The sequence below is a fragment of the Seriola dumerili genome, unplaced genomic scaffold (assembly GCF_002260705.1).
Source record: "Seriola dumerili isolate Sdu_G_001 unplaced genomic scaffold, Sdu_1.0 BDQW01000109.1, whole genome shotgun sequence".
NCBI classification, from domain to species: Eukaryota; Metazoa; Chordata; class Actinopteri; order Carangiformes; family Carangidae; genus Seriola; species Seriola dumerili.
The window spans coordinates 1831417-1853862 of record NW_019174364.1 but is presented as its reverse complement, the minus strand read 5'-3'; the positions used below and the strand labels follow the sequence as shown (position 1 = coordinate 1853862).

Sequence of the window (22446 nt, the reverse complement as noted above, 5' to 3'; positions counted from 1 at the left end):
CAAATCTGAAACCTGTGGAGTCTTGTATGTTAATCATATAAACTGCCACCAATGTAGTCTCTGTTGTCGTGCACCTTGGGTGTAAGGATTGGAGTTAAACTTCAACAGCTTCATCCCCAGTTACTGCTGAAGTGTTTGAAAGCTAAACCGAAAACAACACCTCCAACACCAACACATGATTCACAGGAAGGCCTCTACAAGATAGATCCATGATAATGAGCACAAGGTGATGACTCCCATTTTACTGTCTACTTTTGATGATCAAAAACCAGACCCCCCCCTCCAGTTATATAGTCCTGCTTCAAACGAATAAAATGAAAATGTAACAATAAACTAAAATCACGAGGGACATCTAGTAAAATACATGAAAAGACATACAGAAAGTTTTACTATTCATCCATCTTATACTGTTACCAAACAGCTTCCAGCTGTTGGTCTTTCACTTCCTTCCTTCTTTCCTTCCGAGAGTCTCAAAGCTTGTTAACCACACTCGCACATCACACTGACGTCATCAAGCTACCAAGACAAAACCCATAGGCACGAACGAAGCACTGGTCATAATGTTTCCTCTGGAGTGTTCACTGGTAGTTCTATATGCCCTGAGTATTTGGACTATAGGATATGCTAAAGTCAACTGCGGTGATCAACAGGTTCAGATTGAACAACAGTGCTGTGACAAGTGCCCCCCAGGTAAAATATATGATAGAATAATTTAATAATGATACAAATATGTTGAATTGCTTGACCTAATCATCAGATTATGTGTTTATGATATATGCTCAGAGGTTGCATTTGGGTTACTACGTGTGAATATTATATGCTTGAGTTTGACTGCATTTTTTTCTTGTTATGAAGGTAAATATGTGAAGGAGTTCTGCACAGAGCACAAGAAAACTCTCTGTAGCCCCTGTAATGACGGCTTCTTCTCGAATCAATACAGCATCTTTGACAGATGTGAAGAATGCCAGTCATGCCCATATGGTAAGACTGAAAAATAATGACAAAAATTGTATTTATTTAAATACAAAGAAAAAAAGGTAACTCTGCTCTCAGGACCTCTAGTGAAACACCTGCCACTGATGTTGGCAATCCATTTAACACAGTGGACAAAAGACAGAACATAGTTAACACTTTCCAGTGTGGTTTTTAATTCTCATCTGCCCACAGGATATGCTGAGAAATGTACGCCCATCACAGATGCAAAATGTTCATGTCCCCCTGGTTTCCTGTGCTCCAACAATGTCTGTTCTGCTTGTGAGGAAAACAAACACGTCACACAGGAGAAACTGAACATGACAGGTGAGACTAGACATTTTGAAGAAAAAGGAATTGGTTGTCATAACAGCTAGTTAGTTTCAAAGTTATTGGCTGCATGGCACTGATCTGTTTTGGCAATTTGAATCATGTTATGTCTGTTTCTGATTGTGGGTGTTATATCATGAGATGTCAAAGTATGAAAATGGAAATAAAACGTAAGTTTGACAAAGCCCTATGTGTAGGTTGGGTGCCCACAACCTACTTGACATTTGTCAGTGCATGTATAAATCTGAAACGCTAGTTCACTCACACAATCAAGCTTGCTGTTATTAAATATTTAATGTAAACATGAATATGTGTTAAAGTGGTCCTTTATGAGTGAAGAAAGGGAGAGCAGATCATAATGATGTCAAAAGAGCTTAGTAAGGAAATTTGCTTAACTTGGAGTCTTGACAAATGCATGGTGTGCTGACTGGCATGCGTTTCCATTCCCTGATCAGACCTTTATCTCAAGGACATCCTTTTTGAAGTGTTCAGTACATGAAAGGCGTGCTTTGAGTTAAACAATAATGCCAGTTTCTTGGCACACTCACAATGACAATGCTACCATACTGATGCGAGGAGGGTACTTACCTACCTACCTACCTACCTACCTACCTACCTACCTACGTACCTTCCTATCTATCTATTTATCTATGCAGACTATCTGTGCCCTGAAAATGCCTATTTTGATGCGAAAAACAAAATCTGCAAGCCATGGACACAGTAAGACCCATTTAAAAGAGTTGTACTACAATAATAATTCTCCAGAAAGCAACAATTACATTAACACAAACAGTTTCTGGTCAACAGGTGCAGTGCGATTGGACTTGCTGAACTGTTTCCAGGAAACCAAACCCACGACTCAGTTTGTCTTGTACTTGGTATGTAGACAGAGCAATATAACATAACATGGGTCCAGCAGCTCTCACCATAATAAGCACTTTTGTTATGCTGTACACCAGTACATAATGGGGATATAGTTCAATTGAACTAACGTGACTGTAATGTGATGTTTCAGCAGCGGTGCACAGCAGTGATGGAGAACACATTCATGTGATTCTTGGCATCAGCTTTGGTTTGGTCTCTCTCAGCCTCCTTGTGTTTCTGTGCTATGCCTGTACAAAGAGCCTAAGGAAGCTCAAAGCAAGTAAGTCAATTTCAATGGAAAATGTATAAATGTGTCAACTGAACATGTCAACACATATTCTAGATTTCAGTCACTAAACCACAGGCATGATTTCAAGAAATCAGTGTCAAATCAATGCGTCTGAAACTGAATATGAAGAACATGTTTTATCATTTAACACACTGAGTTAAAGTGGTTTGATGTTGCTTTTTTGGACACTTATCAATAAACAAATAAACTGTGAAGTGATTTAAATGCTTCACTGTTTATGCAGCCAATTGGTTTTAGAAGTCATTCAATTTTGGTAATTGGGGATCACATGTATATAGTGAAGGGGTTTCAATTAGATGCATGGAAGAGCCAACTTTTTGTGAGTCAGTATCATGATTAAAGCTACACCACATAGAAAAACTCCAAGCAGATCTGCAGAAATGTGTTCAAAAACCAAAATTCAGGGGATGGGTGCGAGAACATTTACAGGTCACTGAGCATCCCTTGGACTGTAGTTAAACCAAACATAAAAAAAAAAAATGAAAAAAGTATGGTGCAGCTGTGCAGGATATCTTCAAGAAAGGTGTGGGAGGCCACCAAGAGACATATGACAAGTCTGAAGCATTGTACATGTGGACACTGCACGTTTCCCCTTCTCTGCAAAACTGCTCAAACTCAGTCAGGTTACGGGAGTTATGTGTGAACAACAGCATTTTTCAAGTCCAGACACAAATTCTCAGTTAGATTGAGATCTGGACTGACTGTTTTCTTCTGGTTACTAAAGGATCAAAAAAACATCACATTAAATCAACTTTGACTACTTTAACTTTTAACACATTAAAACAGAAAGACTTCCAAGAGTGATGAATACTTTTTAAAGGCCCTGCATTTTACAGTACAGTATGTACCCATGCATTCAACAATTGTTATGCTTTGTGATACAAGAAGATGCAGTTGTAAATAAGATTCTTTTATTATGAGCAAATTGGAGAATATTGGTTGTTTTATTATGGCCCATAGCCTCTGAAAGCAATAAAATAAAATAAAATAAACAAATAACTAAACAAATGAATCAATGATTCATTCTTAAAGTGTGCATTTTGTAAAAAGGTTTTGGTAAACAAATTAACATTTAATATTTTAAATCAAAAATAGATAAGACAAAAAAAGAAAGAGAAATCTTTGTTGTCCATTAACTGGTCTGTGTGAAATTTGTCTCAAATACCTACATTAACGATGTCCACATAATAATAAAAACACATTTACACTTTATTTATATATTTGAAAATAAGTTGAGATGAAAGTCTAAGTCTAGATAAAATGGGGAAATCACAGACCAAAACCGAGTACACAGTGTGTGGGTGTAAGAATATGACAAGTCTGCAGTGAGCACTTACTGAAAAATTGGTATTTTGTTACTGATTTCAAAACATTTTGTTCGTCTTTATTCTCTCTGCTTCAGATAATTATCCTGTCTTAGTGACCTCTACCAACACTGGTGACTTTCACCTGTCAAAGGAGGAGAGTGGACTCCAGTTCATCATTCAGGATGAAAGCAAGGACAGCAACACCTTTGGCGAACTGCATGTGGGAAAAGTCACCTTTCCTTGATAAAAAGTCTAAGATGAAAGTCTGACTAACTACATCTATACGATACAGAATCAGAACACCCTATAAACAGTGGAACGTGTAAAGGTTAGAGGTGCAGGCTTCTGAATGAAAGGTCCAAGCTTTGATCTCTGGACTGATCACATAGACCTGGACAGGAAGCTGAGAGGCCAGCATGTGCGCCTTCCCTTTTACCACTGTTGAGGTTCCCTTGGGCAAAGCACTTAAATTCTGGTCCAGTAGTGCTACTTTTGTCAAGTATAAAATAATAATACAAAGTAAAAATAGGAAAAAACTAAATCTGTGAAAATCTAAAGACTGAGGTATTTCATTGTCTAATGTGCACTTCACTTCTCCAGATATGGATGGGGTGTGACTAAAGGTTATGCTTGGATTTAGCTGAAATTATTTGAAGAATTACATGTTTTTCTATTACTAAGGGACTTAAACAAAATTGACATTACAACCAAAACATTAGTAGTCTTCTGTATATTTATTTGTAGGGATACACTGACCAATACCTCAGCTCAGGGTATCTGCCGATACTGAGTACTGATTGGATACCAGTCCTCTTATATTTTCCTAAATTCATTAATTTAGTTTAATGTGGATAGGTCACATCGTGGCTGATATCCATGCTTATGGTAATAAGGTCATAATCAGCACAGATACTGATCTGGCGTATGAGATTACCCTTAGTTATGCAGGGAACCATAACGGTAACCCATTCCTGATACCCATTCCCAAGATTTTAGTATACCAGTGTGCTCACATATAAGGATATAATGAGAGAGGTTTGACAGAGTGGACAAAATCATGTCATTATAAAACTTTATAATAAATGATATACTGTATATATTCTTCATCTGAAATGTGGTATAAAAACAAATGTTTTCCTCTGAAATGTTGTGGAGTAGAGGTATAAATGAAACATACTCAGTACAGTAGCCTACTTGAGTAAACGTTTATTACGTTCCACCACTGAATGTTACTCACATCAACAGGATGCAAACCCCCCACACTTATTATAATAAACACTGAGCAGATTTTCGAGTAAAATGGGATGTATTGAAACATTGTATTAAAATATTTTCATCAATACTTTCATGAATAAAAGAAATCCAGTTCTCGCAAGTGGTTGTAGTTTGAAAGTGGCTGTGCGTGTTGGGGGCGCTGTCGGGCACTTGTTGGCTGACTGATCATATGACAGCTGCCTGCGTCCCACTTCCCCTTCCCCGCTGGAAAACGCCACAGCTGACAGGGAGGGAGACACACATACGAACGCAGGGGAGTGTTAACACCGACCTCAAGATGCTGGCACTAATAAACCGGCTGTTGGACTGGTTCAGGTCTCTGTTTTGGAAGGAGGAGATGGAGCTGACGCTGGTCGGCCTCCAGTACTCGGGAAAAACAACATTTGTAAACGTGATCGCTGTAAGTCTTCAGCTGCTGCTAGCCAGCTTGCTAGGGTAGTGCTAATACCATTAACCGCTAATAATGGGATAATAGCTACCAAGTTAGGTTTGTGCTGACCTACATTGTCTGGGTTGTGGGTCCAGAAACTAATGTAACGTTACTCAGCAGCATCCACAACCAAACACACCTGAAACTGAATCTGTGTCACCTGAGCTAACTGGTTTTGCTGCTCGTCGGCTAGTTGGTGACTGTGTTGTGATTGTTTAGCATGCTAAACCCAAACGCAGCATACATATATCTAGCTTTGTGGTGACTTACATGTGATCACCCCCGAACTGTTCGCGTTTTTCAGCCACCGAGGAGATCACTTCATAACATGTTGACAATTACAACAGCTGTCTGGGGTGTAGCCAAACAGAATGGATCTCACACACACAGACACAGCCGTGTTAACATTTCTACAAAATGTGTCACCTTTGTGGGCTACTGATCTCCTGCCACAACCTGAAACTGACCTCCTCTACAATTCAAAATATAAATATATAATTTTCTATAGTAGTAGTAGTAGTAGTAGTAGTAGTAGTAGTAGTAATAGTAGAAGCCTGTTGGGTAAAATTGAAGCTGGCTCTCTGAGAGTGAGTAGAGCTTGGGTCACTTCATTTTAAAGTTGTGCATCTATTTTTTGACATATTTAGAAAAATGTGTATTTTTGGCAACCAGTGGTATAAAGAGCTATAATTTTAACAGTCTCTTTGGTCTTCCTTCTTTCTGCAGTTGTGACCATGTGAAATGCAGCTGCTTTCGATGCTAATATTGATACATGTCCCAAAATCTTGTGACTGAGGCTGAAGAGCATCTTTGTTTTTCTTGTGTGTGTTGGAGGACATTTCTCTTGTGCAACTTTGCAGGGATTTCTCAAAACTGGTGTTTCTGGTGGAGCAATTTTCTTGGCTAATGACTACACAGTAACTGAGGTTTTAAGCAGCATATTGTGAAACCCTTTCTTTGGTTATTAGAGTTGTTATCAGTTTGTGGTGGTGATGCACATGTTTCTTTCTACTCAATCAGCTCCATCTCCAACCTATCAAATTAAATGTTGCTGTTGTAAGTTCAGTCTGATTGTGTTTCATTGGTGCAGAGCCCTTTAGCTTGGTGTGAAAATATTCTGTTCTATATTTGTTATGCTTCAGATCCGTGGAGAGTAGTGCACATTTACACTACTGTAGATTTCACAGTGCATGTCATGAATCCTTGAATCCAAATATTGTTATACTTTTCCTCTGCCAAACTCTTAGGACTGTGGCAGTCTGCTGTCTGTCCGGTTTATCCTCTTATTTAATCTGTGCTATCGATGATCTGTGCACCTTTGTGTTAATTTTCAAGTGTGTTTAGGAGTTGTTTTTTAAAAAACATTTTCAACTGGATTGATAGGAATTTAGGTTAACTTTGATACTAGTGGCAACATATTTCTATTAAAGCTAAAAAAAACTCATCAATCAGTCAACATAAAATGTGATCATATTGAAATGTAACCATTCATTGGTTCTAGCTTGTTGTTTCTGTCCCTTCTCTGTGTTATATATCATTGTTAACTGAATATCTTTGTTTTGCGCTGACAAACATAACAAGAAGATGTCTTTAGGAAATTGTGACAGGCAGATTTCACTGTTTTCAGATGGTTTTTTTTTTACATATTAAAGGATTAGTCAAGAAAATAATCAGCAGATTGATAATAATTGTTAGTTGCAGGTCATCTATTCCAATAAAGTAATAAGAATTGGGTGTATTTTTGTTCATCTTAAACAAGAAAAGGAAAAGGCAAATCACCAGCACAGATTTAATGTGCATTTAAGTTTAAAACAAAACAACAACTTCACAGAAAATCCCATAGATAAAAACTGAATGTTCACCCTGAGAATCTGATAGAGAGGGCGGGTGTTTGAGGAGGAAGTTGGGTTTGGGGTTGAAGCATATCTCTGCTTCTTCCTTCACGCTGATGAGATGAAAAAAAAGGAGACGCAGAGTTTTGAGTATGTGAATGGTTGTAGAGGGGGTGGTTCCTCCTTCCTCAGTCATAAGACTGCTGCACTCATTTCCACTTAGCTTCATCAGGTGACTCCAGCCAGTCATGTGCTGTGAAATGTGTGTACAGCAGACTGTGCATGCAGGTTTACAAAGGAGGGGAGGGAGAAGGAATATAAACAGCTTGTGATGTTAAAGGGGAATGCCACAGATTCTTTATGTTAAAGTGGATTGTTCTTCTTCCCACTTCAGTCTGCAGTAATGAACAGTCACCAAAGCCAGAACATGTGGAGACACAGTATCTTATCACTTGGCTTGTTTGTCACTTTAGTGTAAAATCATTTATTCTGTGTTTGTTTACATTTTTGCTTGCCTTTGCTTGCCTTGCCTTTTCACAGGTTTGGACATAGTTATACATAAACTCGATTATATGACTCTCAGTCATGTATCATAATTATTATATTGTCCAGAATCCCTTTCCAATTCTGCAATAAATGTCTTGTTTAAATGCTTATATGCTTTTATAATGGGATATGAATGATTTAAAAACAAACCCTAAACCTTAAATTTGGTTTTAATGATATTGACTTTTGTATTTTAAGATAATAGTGAGTCCACCATGTATTTTATGAACTGATGATGATTATTTTTGTTATTATTAACTAACTCATTTTTGGAGATCATTTAAAGCATTAAATGCTTTAAATGTGCGTGCGTGCGTGCATGCGTGCGAGAGAAGTGGCTTTTTGCTACTCAGGCCTAGTTAATTCATTGTGGACGTGCATTTTTTCAGTACTGAAAGTCACTTTTCAGTCAGTTTCATAGGAAATTACTTTTGCTTATGTCTTTTCTTTCAGTCTGGTCATTTCAGTGAAGACATGATCCCTACAGTCGGGTTCAACATGAGGAAGGTCACCAAAGGAAATGTCACCATCAAGGTCCAGTTTTAATTTTTACACTGTTATCAAAACAATGAAATTAAATGTTAATTAAATGCCACCAGCAGACTGGTGTTACAGAAGGCGGTAATTGCATCGTTAATGACATTTGGAAACAGGGATATCATGTGCTGATGTGCCCTTAATTCTGTAGATCTGGGATATAGGAGGGCAGCCAAGGTTCAGAAGCATGTGGGAGCGGTACTGTCGGGGAGTTAATGCGATCGTGTGAGTATCCAAGGTCTGGCTTTCAGATAAATAAATGAGACAGAAACAAGATGCTGGCATTCAGCTGCGCAACCTGTAAATATATGCAAAACTCATTTTAATCTCTGTTTCAATGTGGATCATTTTTAGGTACATGGTTGATGCAGCAGATCGAGAAAAGGTGGAGGCATCTAGAAATGAGCTTCATAATTTATTAGACAAACCTCAGTTGCAAGGAATTCCTGTAAGTGTTCCCCTGAAACCACTTTGAAGTTTAGTTTAATTTCTGCACCAGTCATGCAAAACTGTGCGTGGGTTCTGTCAGCGTTTTCTTGCTGCAGTTGCAGATTTCAGTTGTCATCTGTTTTTTTAGGTTCTGGTACTTGGCAACAAAAGGGATCTTCCCAGTGCTCTAGATGAAAAGCAACTCATTGAGAAAATGTAAGTATCAAAAACATTTATTTAATTTAATTACAACTGAACATCTAGTTCTGTCATTTTTTATGCACATAAATGCACTGTAGATTCTGTCTGTCATGAAAGCTGGAAAAATAATTAGGGATTTAATATTATTGTGTATTATTTTACATTTACATTTTTTTAATTTTATTATTGTTAAGACTGCAGCAATGTTAAGGCGTATTTACTGTGAAGATCTGGCTCTTTCTGCTAAGTTAGGAACATGCGCTGAGACTTTTGTTAAACTGCATCCTGCAAGCTGCACATGAATGCGATAGATGATCAGTCCAGATGTACACTTATCATATTTGTTCATGCATCTTTTTCCCTTCATAGGAATCTGGCAGCTATTCAGGACAGGGAGATATGCTGCTATTCAATTTCCTGCAAAGAGAAAGACAACATTGGTAAGTTGAAATTAATTACTGCAGTATTACTTCCACTGTGAACAGAGTGGCACCTCCTCTTCACTATTCAAAACCATATTATTGAAACACTTTCATTGTTTAGATTCAATTTTGATGGTGTAATTGCATCATTTATTTCGATGTGCTCAAAAAAATACGCTTAACAAGCTGCAGGGAGCGATTCACACTTTTTTCCCTGGGTTTTGCCTCTCAGGCTGCATACAGTCCCTACCTGCATGTACTGCTGGTTGTACTTAGGGCTTAATCTAGGTTTGTATAGTTAATATTCTCCTGAAAAGATGCTACAATTGAACATTGATCAACGATGAGGCAGCCAAGGACAGTTCTCTTCTGTCTAATCTATCTATCAGTACTCTCAAGTGGCCCTGTGGAGTTTTACTGCAAACAAACAAAAGTTATGGTTACCGTCCTTCAGTGTGACTCATAAAAATGCTGTGCATGCATTCTTGAGGTCTGACAAACTTGTCAAGTACATTCCTTCCTGGTAAAACTTTTGCAAAGCCAATTCTTAAAAAGTATTTCAACTCCAGCTTTGTTTACAAGCTTGCACTCTTCATCTACCCTGCCTGGTGCATTGCATCGTATCCTGGCACGTTACCGCCACCTGTTGATCAGTGTTGTGACACCATTGGTAGGACTGTAACTCACAGCTCCGACAGCGCCATTGCGATACTGGAGGTCTAAAGATGATATTGAATCAGTTATTGCATGAATAATGCAGCAATTTACACAGCATAGCATTTATTTAAATTAATTCTTTTTTTTTTTACATTACCATTGTATTTTACCATTATTATGGGAAGCACAATGATGTGTTTCTTCATCTGGTTTCATTGTGTCACTTTCACTTCAGACACCAAATTTACCCTCAGGTTAACAGTACAAGAGAGGGGGATCATTACAGCAAACACCAAATATGAGTATAGTAGTAATTTAATGGGGTTCTATGTTGCTAAAACTGTGCCAAAATTGTATCAATGTACCAATATTGAGTGTTGCTAGCGAGTAAGAAATGTCTATATCATGAACTGATCCTCAGACTGACTTGGCATGTTTTTTTGATTTCAGATATCACGCTTCAGTGGCTCATCCAGCACTCTAAATCCCGGAGGAGCTGAAAATGCAGGAGCTGTTTGCCAGCTGTGTTTGCCATGTTACTGTCATGCCACACCTTCATCACTCTGCGATGATGTACAGTTGTATCTTCAGCTCACATGTTGCACTGTTCTGCTCGTGTCATACAATTTCTTTTCCCCTTTTCACCTTGTGATTCTTTCACAAACCCTGACAATGCACTACTAAAAATGTAATTCTGGTACCAAATTTAAGGAATGTAATTGGCATTATACGTCCTGTGAAGCTGTACTTTAACTAGGAGTAAGAACCTACTTTCTGATCTACCTTTTACCCTTCAGGCATTACTTGGTTGATTATACCCAGTGGTTCGTAAAACTAATCTTGGGTATAGAACAACACACTCTTGAAGGAGGGTTTATTCTGTCAAACGGGCCTCACATAATGAGAAATGTTCTTCACACAGTTAGATAATGATGCCAGGAGATGGCTGATGTGGACATGCAGGTTTTCTGTCTAGCTCTTCTCTAATGACGATCACCCTTAGCTTGATCAGGTTTTCTTCTTTCAAAGACATGTCTGTTGTTTTAGAAAATTGTGCATTTAAGCACGTCAATTTGAGCAGGTCTGTACAAATATCAAGCTAATATGATTTTTACTGATGTGAGATGTGCGTGTATGAATATATGACTCTATTTAAAGTCTGAATGTACTAAAAGTAAAGCTGTACGGGGTTGTGTGGTTCATATTGGCCTCTGTTTGTAATTAGCCTCAGTGGAATGATGTCCTTTGTGCTGCCTCTATGCTGACAGAGTGGCGGAATTTAAAGTGCCTTGTGCAATGTCTCTCACCTCTGAAGCAAAGCAGCATGCAAGGTGTGCCCACCTGGGTAGACTAAAAATACACCACTTCAATACATTCAAGAAATAAAAAGGCATGCTTTTTAATTTAGACACTGTCCTGTTATTTGTACCTCACCTTTTTGGACTCTCATTCTGGATATCTTACAGAACAGTTAGTGATGGAAAGAATATTCAAATACCACTTGTAGCAACACCACAATGTGAAGATAAGACCCTGTACACCCACACAGGTGTTTTCAATTACCTGCCTGATTACACCTTGGCTCAGGTTGAGGCTGAGTTGAGCTCGTATGTTGGGGATTACCCAAGGTCTTGTATTCATAACAAGTTCAAGAAAACATAGAGGGATGTCAACCAGGTTCATCTTGTATACACCTGCACAGTCCTGACAAGAAGTCTAATGAGGTGGAAATACCTGTGCAGCTGGACCATGGGTGTTTAGAAAATTCCATTTAAAATACTTAAGTAAGAATAAAAGTGCACTTCCTGTGAAATAAAAAATACTAACTCAGTAGAAACTGCTATCTATACATATGGTAATTACGCAAGCAGTACTTTATCAAAATGTAAAGACATATCTTGACTTAACATATGGTAATGTAGCATTTCTTATTCATGTTTTGCCTTTAGGGCACAGTGCATTAAAGTGATTGCAGTCTATTGAATTCATTTCTTTGTCAAAAATTCTTTATCTTTTCATGAATATTTCAATAGGATGGTTAAAAACCGTATGTTACGCATGCACAGGTGTTTTAATTTTTTTAGCTCGATTAGACCTGTTGTCAGGAGTGCCACATAAATGGCTTATAAAATACTAACACTTTATAGATCCGATTTCTCACATTCTAAAAAGATGTCAGCAGTTAAAGGGCGTTAAATCCATCTTGTCATGTAAAAGTTATTGTAAAATAAATGGGTTAGGGTCCACATTCTCTGCAGCCCTTTTCCATAAGTGGTCAAACAGTGCAATCAGTGACAGGGGTTTTGACAACCTGTCAACTCAAACATTGTTGTTATTTATGGATCATGATCACAGTATATTAATCAATAAAGCCACCACTTAAATCCCTGGTGTATTACTACAAAGTGTTACCAATATTTCTAATTGTACAGACTAAAATATCTCCTTAATCGCCTCCACTTTTTAGCCAACAGTTACTCTGGACCTAAGCTCTGCACCTCTAATCATTTCACTCTTGTGTCTATTTTCTATTGGCGCAGAAGTTAAATTAAGACACGTCAGGATTGCCACGAAACGCAACCAGGAGATCGGCAGCTCTGCAGCCAATCACTGGACGAGCCTGCCTCTACGTCTGAATGACGACAGGGAAGGACCAATCACACCTCAGGATGTGGGAGGGGCTGGTTTGTTGACAGGAAGCGTGTGAAGCGGAATCACTACAACGTCTCTGTGCTTGTAGTTTAGCCATAAACAGAGGATTTCTCATTCGTTCATGTCCCCTGTTGGTGTGTGGACTTAAAATTATGCGTTGTAAGATCGCACCGGGGCAAAGATGCAATGGAGGTCAATAGTAGTTGGTCTAGTCGTACTGAGACTCTCTCTCAGCTGTGTATTGTGGTTAGCCTTCGGACTGGGACCTAACGTTAGCTGGGGGTTCAACTTCCATCTCAGTTTCAATTTGCACAAATTGGACTTGTTATTCAGGGAGGAAAAGGGGACCGACCCGAGGGGTAACTCGTGGTCTCAGCGTATACAGGGCCACAAATATGAAGAGACGGCGACCACCTGTGCAAAGGTTGGAGAGGAGTCAACCAAGAGATCCTACCTGAGCTTCTTCGATGGCAACAAGGACGAGTACGTCCGGAGGTACAGCTCCTTTCCCGACGCGCTGAAAGCGAAAATGAAGGACATGGCCAAAGAAATGTTCTACTTCGGATATGACAACTACATGAAATATGCCTTTCCTGAGGACGAGCTGAATCCCATTGATTGTGAAGGGAGGGGACCAGACGTCCTAAACCCGTGAGTCATTCAAAGCCTACACACTGCAGGACAGTGATTTACATCTTAACTGTCCCATGCACACTGTGCTATTTGTATACAGTTTGTAATCAAATTAGCTCGTAGTGTAATCCTTGTGCTCTCAGTGCTGAGCAGGTTATGGGTCATACAACTTTGCATTGGACAGGTACCATAACTAGGATCCAGGTGCAAGTTGAGGGGTCTTAATGGGCTCGTTTTTGTTACATGAAGGAATTGTTTAATTTGGGATAATGAGACATCATGCAAATACGTAACCCATTGAAGGTATAGGGGAAAATGATAAGGGCTGCAACTAATGACAGAAAATAGTGAAAAACATTTCCTAGAGCCCAGAATGACATCTTCCATAATTAGATTTGTCCAACCAACAAAGATACCCATTTTTTCAACTATTCAAATTTGACAGAACCAAAAACAAGTAAATGGTTGCTACTTTTGCTGAAAAAACATTAATTTTATTTTGACTTATTTTGAGCAGAGGTGATAACTCAGTTAATCGATTAGTTGATCAACAGAAAGACCTGTCTTGCGATGTGATCACATCAGCCGTGACGCCTGTCAACATGTTGACATTCCAACCCAAGACTGTGCTGTTGTCGTTACTACATTTTTACATGACTTCCCATTACTCATGGGTTGGACCACACCCATCTTCAAAGTCTGCCTTCATTTTGTTCTCACCCACACACCTGTGTACTTTCGTGACCGTATTTTGCATGGTTGCGACCCTATCGCAGTGACAAAATCTTTCCACAGACAGACAAACACATGAACACCTGCCAAACCACCTCTATGGTGGTTGCTGCTACGGTAGATGTCTCCAGGACCACATTTTGCCATGATCACACAAACACGCAGACTCACAAGGTGCAAACAATACCAGGCACGCTGTTGCTGCTGGTAATAATTAGCAACTATTTAGATAATCAGTCAAACATTTCAATCATTTTTCAAACAAAAACCTGAAACAATGCCAAATATGATCTGATTCCATGCTCTCAAATGAGATGATTTCCCACTCTTTGTCATATCTCATTGTAAACTAAATATTCTTGTGTATTTCGAGTTTAGGTCATAGCATAACCTCCTTGGCAGGGGTAATAATTGTTTTGTGCAGCTCTTAACTAATTAAACTGTTTAATCAACTACTCTTTAAAGCTCTTAAACAGCTTGGAAAGCTGTTCTAATCTTTCAGTTTCTCTGACACATTTGGGCTACGTCTGCGTTAGTGTGCACTTGTATAGCTGTAACATCTGTGCATTTTATTCCCCTGTGCAGAACATAGAAACTGAAATGCAAGATGTAAAAGAGCATTCTGAATGATTTGGGCGTGGTATGTAATCCACAGTTTCATAATACATTCGGTTATCTAAGACTTTCAGGGTTAACCGTTTTCTAGTTTGTCGATAAAGTTGTGTTAGTAATAATACAGTCATTGTCTGCAGTGAGTTAGACGTGAGCTTAAGGCACATTCAATAAGATAAAGCTGTAACAGAAGAAAATTTGATGTCATCAAGAATTTACATTTTCCCCAAGAACCATCACCTTAATTACAGTAAAACATATTTACTATGCAGCCATAGTGGCATCAAGCCAAGCAGGTGGTTTTGTTTTTTGTGCCCAGGGTTTGAGATATCAAAATGCTGCCACCCAAATACAATGGGGGTGACTGGTTTTGTTTGTGATGCTAAAAGCATTGAAAAAGACACCAGTAGATGATAGACACTGTTCCCTTGATCAGGCAGGCTATTCTAAAGCCTTGATAGTCTGTTGGCAAACACCTTCACTCCAATCAAACTCTCCTTAGATGCAGCACAGAGGAGGAAGGGGTTTAGGGGTTTCCTGGTTTCCCAGATCACAGTTGGTGTGTATCTATTGGATTGTGATTGATGTAAAACAAAAAGAAGTCACCTTGGGTTTTGGGAATTTGTGATAGACAGTTTTCACTGTTGTCTGACAATTTATTGACCAAATTATTAGAGGAGAAAATAATTGTCAGATTAATCAGTAATGAAAATAAATGTTAGTTGCAGTCTTAGCCTATACTGATGCGGACTATGTAATAACGGAGCACAACCACACTTTGTCTCCAGCTTTGGTGATTGTTTTAATATTTTCACGAGTTCTGAATTGAATGTGATCTTACTGTTGTTCTGTCCATCTGTCCTGTCATTGCTAATTCAAAATTTTACACTCACATCACAACACTCCACTTTGCTATTGGATATAAGATTTGCCTTCAGTTGTGTGATCTGTTAATTCTTTGTCCCACTTTTTCATGACACCGCTGCATCAGTTTCACTGCTTTCATTTCAGGTCAAACATCAACATAAATGACGTCTTGGGGAACTACTCCCTTACACTGATTGACACCTTAGACACTCTATTGGTAAGTTACACCCAGTTTTTCTTTCTCATGATGTGTCTACAGAGACAAAGTTGGAAATTCCAAAACAGGATCTATGCAAGATTGATCGTAATAGTTTACCAACTGATTCGCTCTGGCATTTGGTACATATTGTGTGTTTTGCCCTACATTCATGGGCATGGGGATATAGAAGTTTACACTTCCTCTGTTTGTGGGTTTTCTGCCACTCTCAAAACCTCCCCTGACACAGAGTCAGGTGGAGCAGATTTTCTAAACTGCCTGTAGGTATGAGTATGTGTGTGTGAGCCCTGACATGAACAGTTCAAGGAGTCTCCAAAAAAAATGAAGGCACCACAAAAATCTATGTACATAATCAAATTATTTATTTCACTAAACTTTATATGAAAACTAGTAGTTGTGATCTACAATGATGAAACTTAAAGACATAGTTATGCAGCCAAACAAGCTTGTAGATTTACTGTGCTTACATAATTTGGTATATCTCTCCAGGTGCTTGGCAATGTGACAGAGTTCCAGAGAGCCGTCAAGCTGGTTATAGATACTGTATCTTTTGACAAGGATTCAACTGTGCAAGTTTTTGAGGCAAACATCAGGTACAAATGTTGTAACCGTTTTCATTGTCAAACACAAAAGGCTTTTGCAGTTTTCTGTTTATCCAGTAACTGATCAGGCTAAATTCTGAAGTAAAAAGTGTATGAACATGGTTTTGTAGTAGGTATTTAATATACATCTCAGTAGACAACATCCTCAGAATTCTTATAATTTCAAAGAGGGAATATTTCAAGACACAGATCTTCCATGACTCTCTCAAATAGCCTGGCAATTTGGTCCAGGGAACTGCTTCAGTAGGACAGCTGTTTGTCTTTTATCCTTTCCTTTCCTTTAAACAAGCACAGAAGCAAGGCAGGCATTAGTTTCCCACCTGATCACATTCAATTGTGAAGGCCATAATTATTATTACAATGTTGTCTACAATTTGACAAAGGCGAGTGATTACAAAGTTAAACTTCAATGATGTCTGAAGTAATTTATTATGTTTGACTTGCTGTTACCACACAGTCCAAAATGAATGAATGAATGAATGAATGTCACATTAAATACATACACATATTGATATTAATGACAGAAACGATTTGTTTCTGTGTGGCATCACAATGTAATATTTGTTTTTTCTTTGAAGGATCTTGGGAAGCCTTATCTCATCTCACATCCTGCTGACTGACCCAAAACATCCGTTTGGCAAGGTGGGCCTTGAAGGTTACGATAATGAGCTGCTTCACTTGGCTCATGACTTGGCTGTCCGTCTGCTGCCGGCCTTTGAGAACACCAGCACAGGCATTCCTTACCCCAGGGTGAGTCACACTGCTGTGAATTAGAGGTACATTTCACAAGGTACCTGCTACTATACACACAAGCTATTCAAACGGTTCTTGCAGTGCGTACTGTAGCTCTCATGTGAGTGAAACTGGATGACTTCCGAGAAACCGTACTGTAATGGTGGAAATATCAACTAGCAGCCTTACTGAACTGTACCTTACATGCAGGTGAACCTGAAGACTGGGGTCCCGCCTGATAGCATCAATGAGACTTGTACTGCAGGAGCTGGGTCCCTATTGGTGGAGTTTGGGATTTTGAGCCGCTTGATTGGTGATTCCACATTTGAGTGGGTGGCCAGACGAGCTGTCAAAGCTCTGTGGAAGCTGAGAAGCAATGAAACCGGTCTGTTAGGTATGTACAGCTGTGTGCTGTAGTTTAGAGAGGACACTTTCTGCTTCTTTTTGTTCACATGCTTTCTTTACTTTTCTTTATTTTAGTTGATTTCTTCCCAATACGATAAAGACTACACCATGTAAATATGGTACTAATAGTTCATCTGTCAACTGTCTGTGATTTCTGTCCTTAGGGAATGTGGTTAATATCCAGACAGGCCAGTGGGTTGGAAAGCAGAGTGGTCTTGGAGCTGGCATGGACTCTTTCTATGAGTATTTGCTCAAATCATACATCCTTTTTGGCGAGAAAGAGGACTACAGGATGTTTCAAGCTGCTTATGAGAGCATACAGAACCACCTGCGGAGAGGGTGAGGCTCACACTGGAAAAAATGTGACGCAGTAGTTTGTGTGCATTTGGGTGAAAGTAACTGAGTGTGTTGGCAGCATTAGGAAGCTCCACGTGAGGTTGTGCCCCACTTGAAAAGTGAAACTTAAACATCTATGTAAATGTCTAGGATTGGCCAGATAAAGAGGAATTAAAATTGCTGACGATTTCCAGAGTTATTTTTCTTATCAAAGGATGTGGAAAGCTGAACTTTGAGGCTTGTGGCTGTCATGAGATGGAAATGTAACACTTTATTCCGCTTCAGCAACCACTAATAAGTCTCCCTTGAGCAAAGCACATTGCATGCTAGCTATTCTAGTTTAGCACAAATGTGTGTTCAAATATGGAAGATGAAAGGATGTTACTAAAAAAAAATAAACATTTGTTGTTGTTTGGAGGTATATGGAGAAGTATTGACACATTTTAAACCCTGTCTGCTTCTTTTTTTCCCAGGAGAGAGTCCTGTAATGAAGGAGAGGGTGACCCACCTCTCTATGTTAATGTGAACATGTTCAGTGGTGAGATCATGAACACCTGGATTGACTCTCTTCAGGCCTTCTTTCCTGGGCTGCAGGTCAGATCATGCACATTCAGCTACTACATGAGATCTTATATAAAAGGGTAAAAAAAAAACTGGGCTGCAGGTCAGATCATGCACATTCAGCTACTACATGAGATCTTATATAAAAGGGTAAAAAAAAAAACGTGTTGTTGTGTTCAACTGAAGTAAGTCTACTAGTCTGTCTCCTAGGTGCTGAATGGTGATGTAGATAATGCCATTTGCCTGCACGCCTTCTACTATGCCATCTGGAAGCGCTTTGGGGCTTTGCCAGAGAGATACAACTGGCAGCTGCAGGCTCCTGATGTGCTCTTCTACCCCTTAAGACCAGAGCTGGTGGAGTCAACCTATCTGCTGTACCAGGTGACAATACTGACTTGTTGTGACACAGAACTGATGGGGGCGGTTGAGGATGACTGTTATCTTTTACTCAAGAGTTTGTTTTTTTCTTCTCCTTCACTTTCGACAGGCGACCAAAAATCCTTTCTATTTGCATGTTGGAATGGATATTCTTCAGAGCCTTGAGAAAAATGCCAAAGTCAGGTGTGGATCATGTAATATATATACCTTGAGTTTTACAATGCTTTGATGTGTCTACTTTGAGCTGAGCCGGGCTTTGATATTTGCAGATGTGGGTACGCCACTCTCCACCATGTTGTGGACAAATCCAAAGAGGATCGCATGGAGAGCTTCTTCCTCAGTGAGACCTGCAAATACCTTTACCTGGTAAGTTACAACCTGAGCATGTCAGAGATAGAGCTACTTTATATATACGGATATGATAGCATGATATGAGACCATAATATGATACTAGATAAGCTGTAAAGCTTTGATTTTAATAGCAGATGTTACAATAGACTAAATGTTATCTATTCCTGCATTTAAAGACTAGAATCTAAATCTTGTTACAATGTATTCAATCAAAAATTTTATTCGATTTTGTTGGCATCACCCCAGCCATCATCAGAATAACATTCAGGCCCACGTTGGTCTCAGCTCTGTCCATACTGTCATATGAATAAAGTTTTTTCTCTTCTATTGCAGCTGTTCGATGAAGACAACCCACTTCACAAATCGGACAACAAGTACATCTTCACCACAGAGGGCCACGTCGTGCCTATAGACAAGCGCTTCAGGGAGAAGCAGTGGAATGACTTGTTTCCATGTGAGGAGGGAGCGCTGGCAGAGAGGGAACCAAACACCCGGCCACCCCCGAGCAACATCAGCAATGTAAGGCCATCATCCTTGCCCAAGCCCAACTCTCCGTTCACCATTTTCAGTGACAGATGTAACTGTGGCTAAAAACCTCTCTCTGTCATAGAGTCACTTTCTTTCTCCCTTTTCTCTCACTCTGCAGTGTAACAGGATCCCAGAGGAGCGACGGTACACTCTGCCATTAAAGAGTGTCTACATGAGGCAGATCGATCATATGGTGGGACTCTTCTGAGTAAGAGGATGCATGTGGTGACACTGGCATGAAGCAGCCTTCAGTACACCCCCGAGGTGCAGATGCAGTGAGGTTAGAAGAGATCCGCCGTTGGTAAAAATCCTGGCCCCATCGGTTCCACTGCTCAGGATCCAGACAGTAAAGTGACACTAAAGGAAACCTGAGAAAGCAGTTTAATTACTTGCTGTATTAATTAAAAGTGTCTGTGGGTGTTTTTTGCTCTTTGGTGCGCGAGCAGGTAGTCAACAAAGGCGAACAACTTTGCTGCTGGGAAACGAGGAGTCATGCTTCACTACTTTTTGACTGGTGATGAATTGAGATTGTGGATTTAGAATAACTGGTGTGTTTCTGCGAAGCAAAACGGTGTGTGTTCAGGTATGAGTGTGTATACATTGTGTGTATGTGTTGAAATTACAGCTAAGCTGTGAATCATACTATTGTGTTTATGGGAACAGTGCCATCTAGCCACACATATGTAAAATGTATAGCCTATAAAAACTCACCTCTGAAACTTTTTTCTCTGAACAAGATGATGAGTGCCTCTTCCCAGTTGATTCACTTGACTAGATCAGTGCTTTTACATAAGGGCTGCACATTAACAGATAATAACAGGTGATGACTTATGCACACACTGTAAAACTCTGCTTCTTGCGTCTTCGTCTTCTTGTACCATGTTTTAGATGGTGCCTGTTGGAACTTAGTCTTTTGTAGGCCTGAGGCTGGTTTTCCAAAATGTTGAAGCAGTTGTCATGTCTCTCTCACTCTACATAATTCCTCTTTTTCCTGAACAGGATTAACCATTTTGCAGCTACTTTAGAACTTAGCTTCTGTCTTGCTTTTGTTTTGCACATTTGTCAAGTAAAACTTAACAGGGAGTAACAGACGACATGAACCCAAACTGCTTCCTGCATGTTAGCTGTTAACACAATTTCTGACAATACAGATGAGAACTGACATGTTCATCTCTCAGGCTTCTAGTTACTCGATGTCTTACAAAAGGGCAAACAGATGTGCCATGACTATGTTTGAGAGAAGGGTTCATGATGACTCTTGCTGTTTTAAAGTGCCTTCTAATGGTCTTGGTCTTTGTGGATGCTGTACAGTGCATATTAGGTGTGGTTCACATTGTCATTGATTATTTTTTTTAAGCCACTGTTGATATTGCACAATAGGTGTCATTCCATGTGTATGTACAGTTTTACACTGATTATGACATAAAGCTCCTTTTTTTTTTTTTTTTTTTTGACAAAACAAGCCATAAAATGTATTTTAATGTTAATAAGTGAAAACCTGTTTGTTTTCCATCTTTTTTCTGTCAGAGACATATCTAGTACACAGACTCTTTTGCATAGTTTCTGGTTTATTCTTAGAGGTTGTCATTTGCTGTTTCTCTTTCACATAATTGCACATCATATCTAATAATTATCATGTGGTGAAAACTCAGGGTTTAAAGGACAAACAAAAATCAATGAATGCTTTCGTAAAAAAAAAAAAAAAAAAAAAAAAAATTAAACTTTCTTGAAATGTTGTTGCCTACAATGTCTTAGGATAGCCTTAGGTATTTATATTGCAAATGTTACAACTTGTTTATCTGAGGTTGAAGAACAACCGCACTGAACTGAAGTACAGTTGTACTGTGAATATTCATTAATGTCCCAAACGCAGAAAAGTAAATCTCTCCTTAACTTTGATGTTTGATTCATGTACGGCTCGACTGGTTCGTCTTCTATCGAACATCCTGAGTCTCTGTACAGCTCCAGCAGAGCCTTGGGCTGCGTGGCTCAATTACATCACTTCACTGGCATCTTCTTTGGCTTTGGGAGACAGCTGTTCATTTTCTCAAGTGTTGTTTCAACTGCTTCAGGCAATAGCAAATACATTTCTGAGTTTTCTAATTGGCTGACATCAACCCACCCACTTTGCCTCAGATTATAGTTCAGCATTTTGGGAAATTCACTGATTTACTTTCTTTCTGAGAGTTAGATGAGAAGACAGATAACGCTTGATACCAGTCTGTGGCTCTTCTCAGAAAAGCAGTTTGTGAGCACTGTTTGCATGCAGATTGCAAATGGTGACAAGGTCATGTTTCATAAATGTTTGTTTCTCAGAAATTGCAGATAAAAGTTTTTCAGGGCTCTTGCGTGGTATGCTCATGCTTGGATCAGAAGTTTGGTGTTACTTTTGATTTGTGAAATGTGTCATAATTTACTGGAGAGGATCTTATCCCATATTGCAAATCACAACTAGCATGTTGCATATTTTGTCGCAAGGTTATCCGCTGGAGTATTTCTTTAGTGGGTACATATTTAATGTTATATAACATGTTAATTTGTGAGCTTTAGAGGTGCTAGTAGATGGTTTTTCATATTTGGGTAGAGGGAGGCTTACTGTTCACCCCTGTTCCGGTCTTTGTGCTAAACTACGCTACCAAACTACCATACAGACATGAAAGTAATATCGATCTTCTCATCTAACTCTCGGCAAGAATGCAAATGTGTGTTTCTCTAAAAAGGATCAAAC

At 39.1% G+C, this 22446-nt stretch overlaps 3 protein-coding genes across 3 annotated transcripts; all 3 read left to right on the top strand.

The window, feature by feature from the left end:
* The first annotated feature begins 560 nt into the window (after nucleotides 1-560).
* On the top strand, nucleotides 561-4878 carry LOC111222833 (tumor necrosis factor receptor superfamily member 21-like). Its single transcript, XM_022746688.1, has 7 exons — nucleotides 561-690; nucleotides 856-981; nucleotides 1168-1299; nucleotides 1959-2022; nucleotides 2110-2180; nucleotides 2318-2446; nucleotides 3879-4878. Exons 1-7 carry the CDS (start codon nucleotides 561-563, stop codon nucleotides 4025-4027), a joined length of 801 nt encoding a protein of 266 aa, XP_022602409.1. The 3' UTR covers nucleotides 4028-4878.
* A 371-nt stretch (nucleotides 4879-5249) lies between these two features.
* Nucleotides 5250-11519, top strand: LOC111222910 (ADP-ribosylation factor-like protein 8B-A). The gene is made up of 7 exons (XM_022746817.1): nucleotides 5250-5458; nucleotides 8320-8400; nucleotides 8555-8628; nucleotides 8758-8851; nucleotides 8981-9048; nucleotides 9403-9473; nucleotides 10563-11519. Exons 1-7 carry the CDS (start codon nucleotides 5336-5338, stop codon nucleotides 10610-10612), a joined length of 561 nt encoding a protein of 186 aa, XP_022602538.1. The 5' UTR covers nucleotides 5250-5335; the 3' UTR covers nucleotides 10613-11519.
* Nucleotides 11520-12811: 1292 nt separating this feature from the next.
* edem1 (ER degradation enhancing alpha-mannosidase like protein 1) lies at nucleotides 12812-21617 on the top strand. Its single transcript, XM_022746784.1, has 12 exons — nucleotides 12812-13415; nucleotides 15753-15825; nucleotides 16315-16418; nucleotides 17006-17177; nucleotides 17370-17553; nucleotides 17729-17903; nucleotides 18374-18494; nucleotides 18672-18842; nucleotides 18949-19022; nucleotides 19109-19205; nucleotides 19524-19709; nucleotides 19837-21617. The coding sequence occupies exons 1-12, from the start codon at nucleotides 12946-12948 to the stop codon at nucleotides 19924-19926; spliced, it is 1917 nt and encodes a 638-aa protein (XP_022602505.1). The 5' UTR covers nucleotides 12812-12945; the 3' UTR covers nucleotides 19927-21617.
* The last annotated feature ends 829 nt before the right edge of the window (nucleotides 21618-22446 follow it).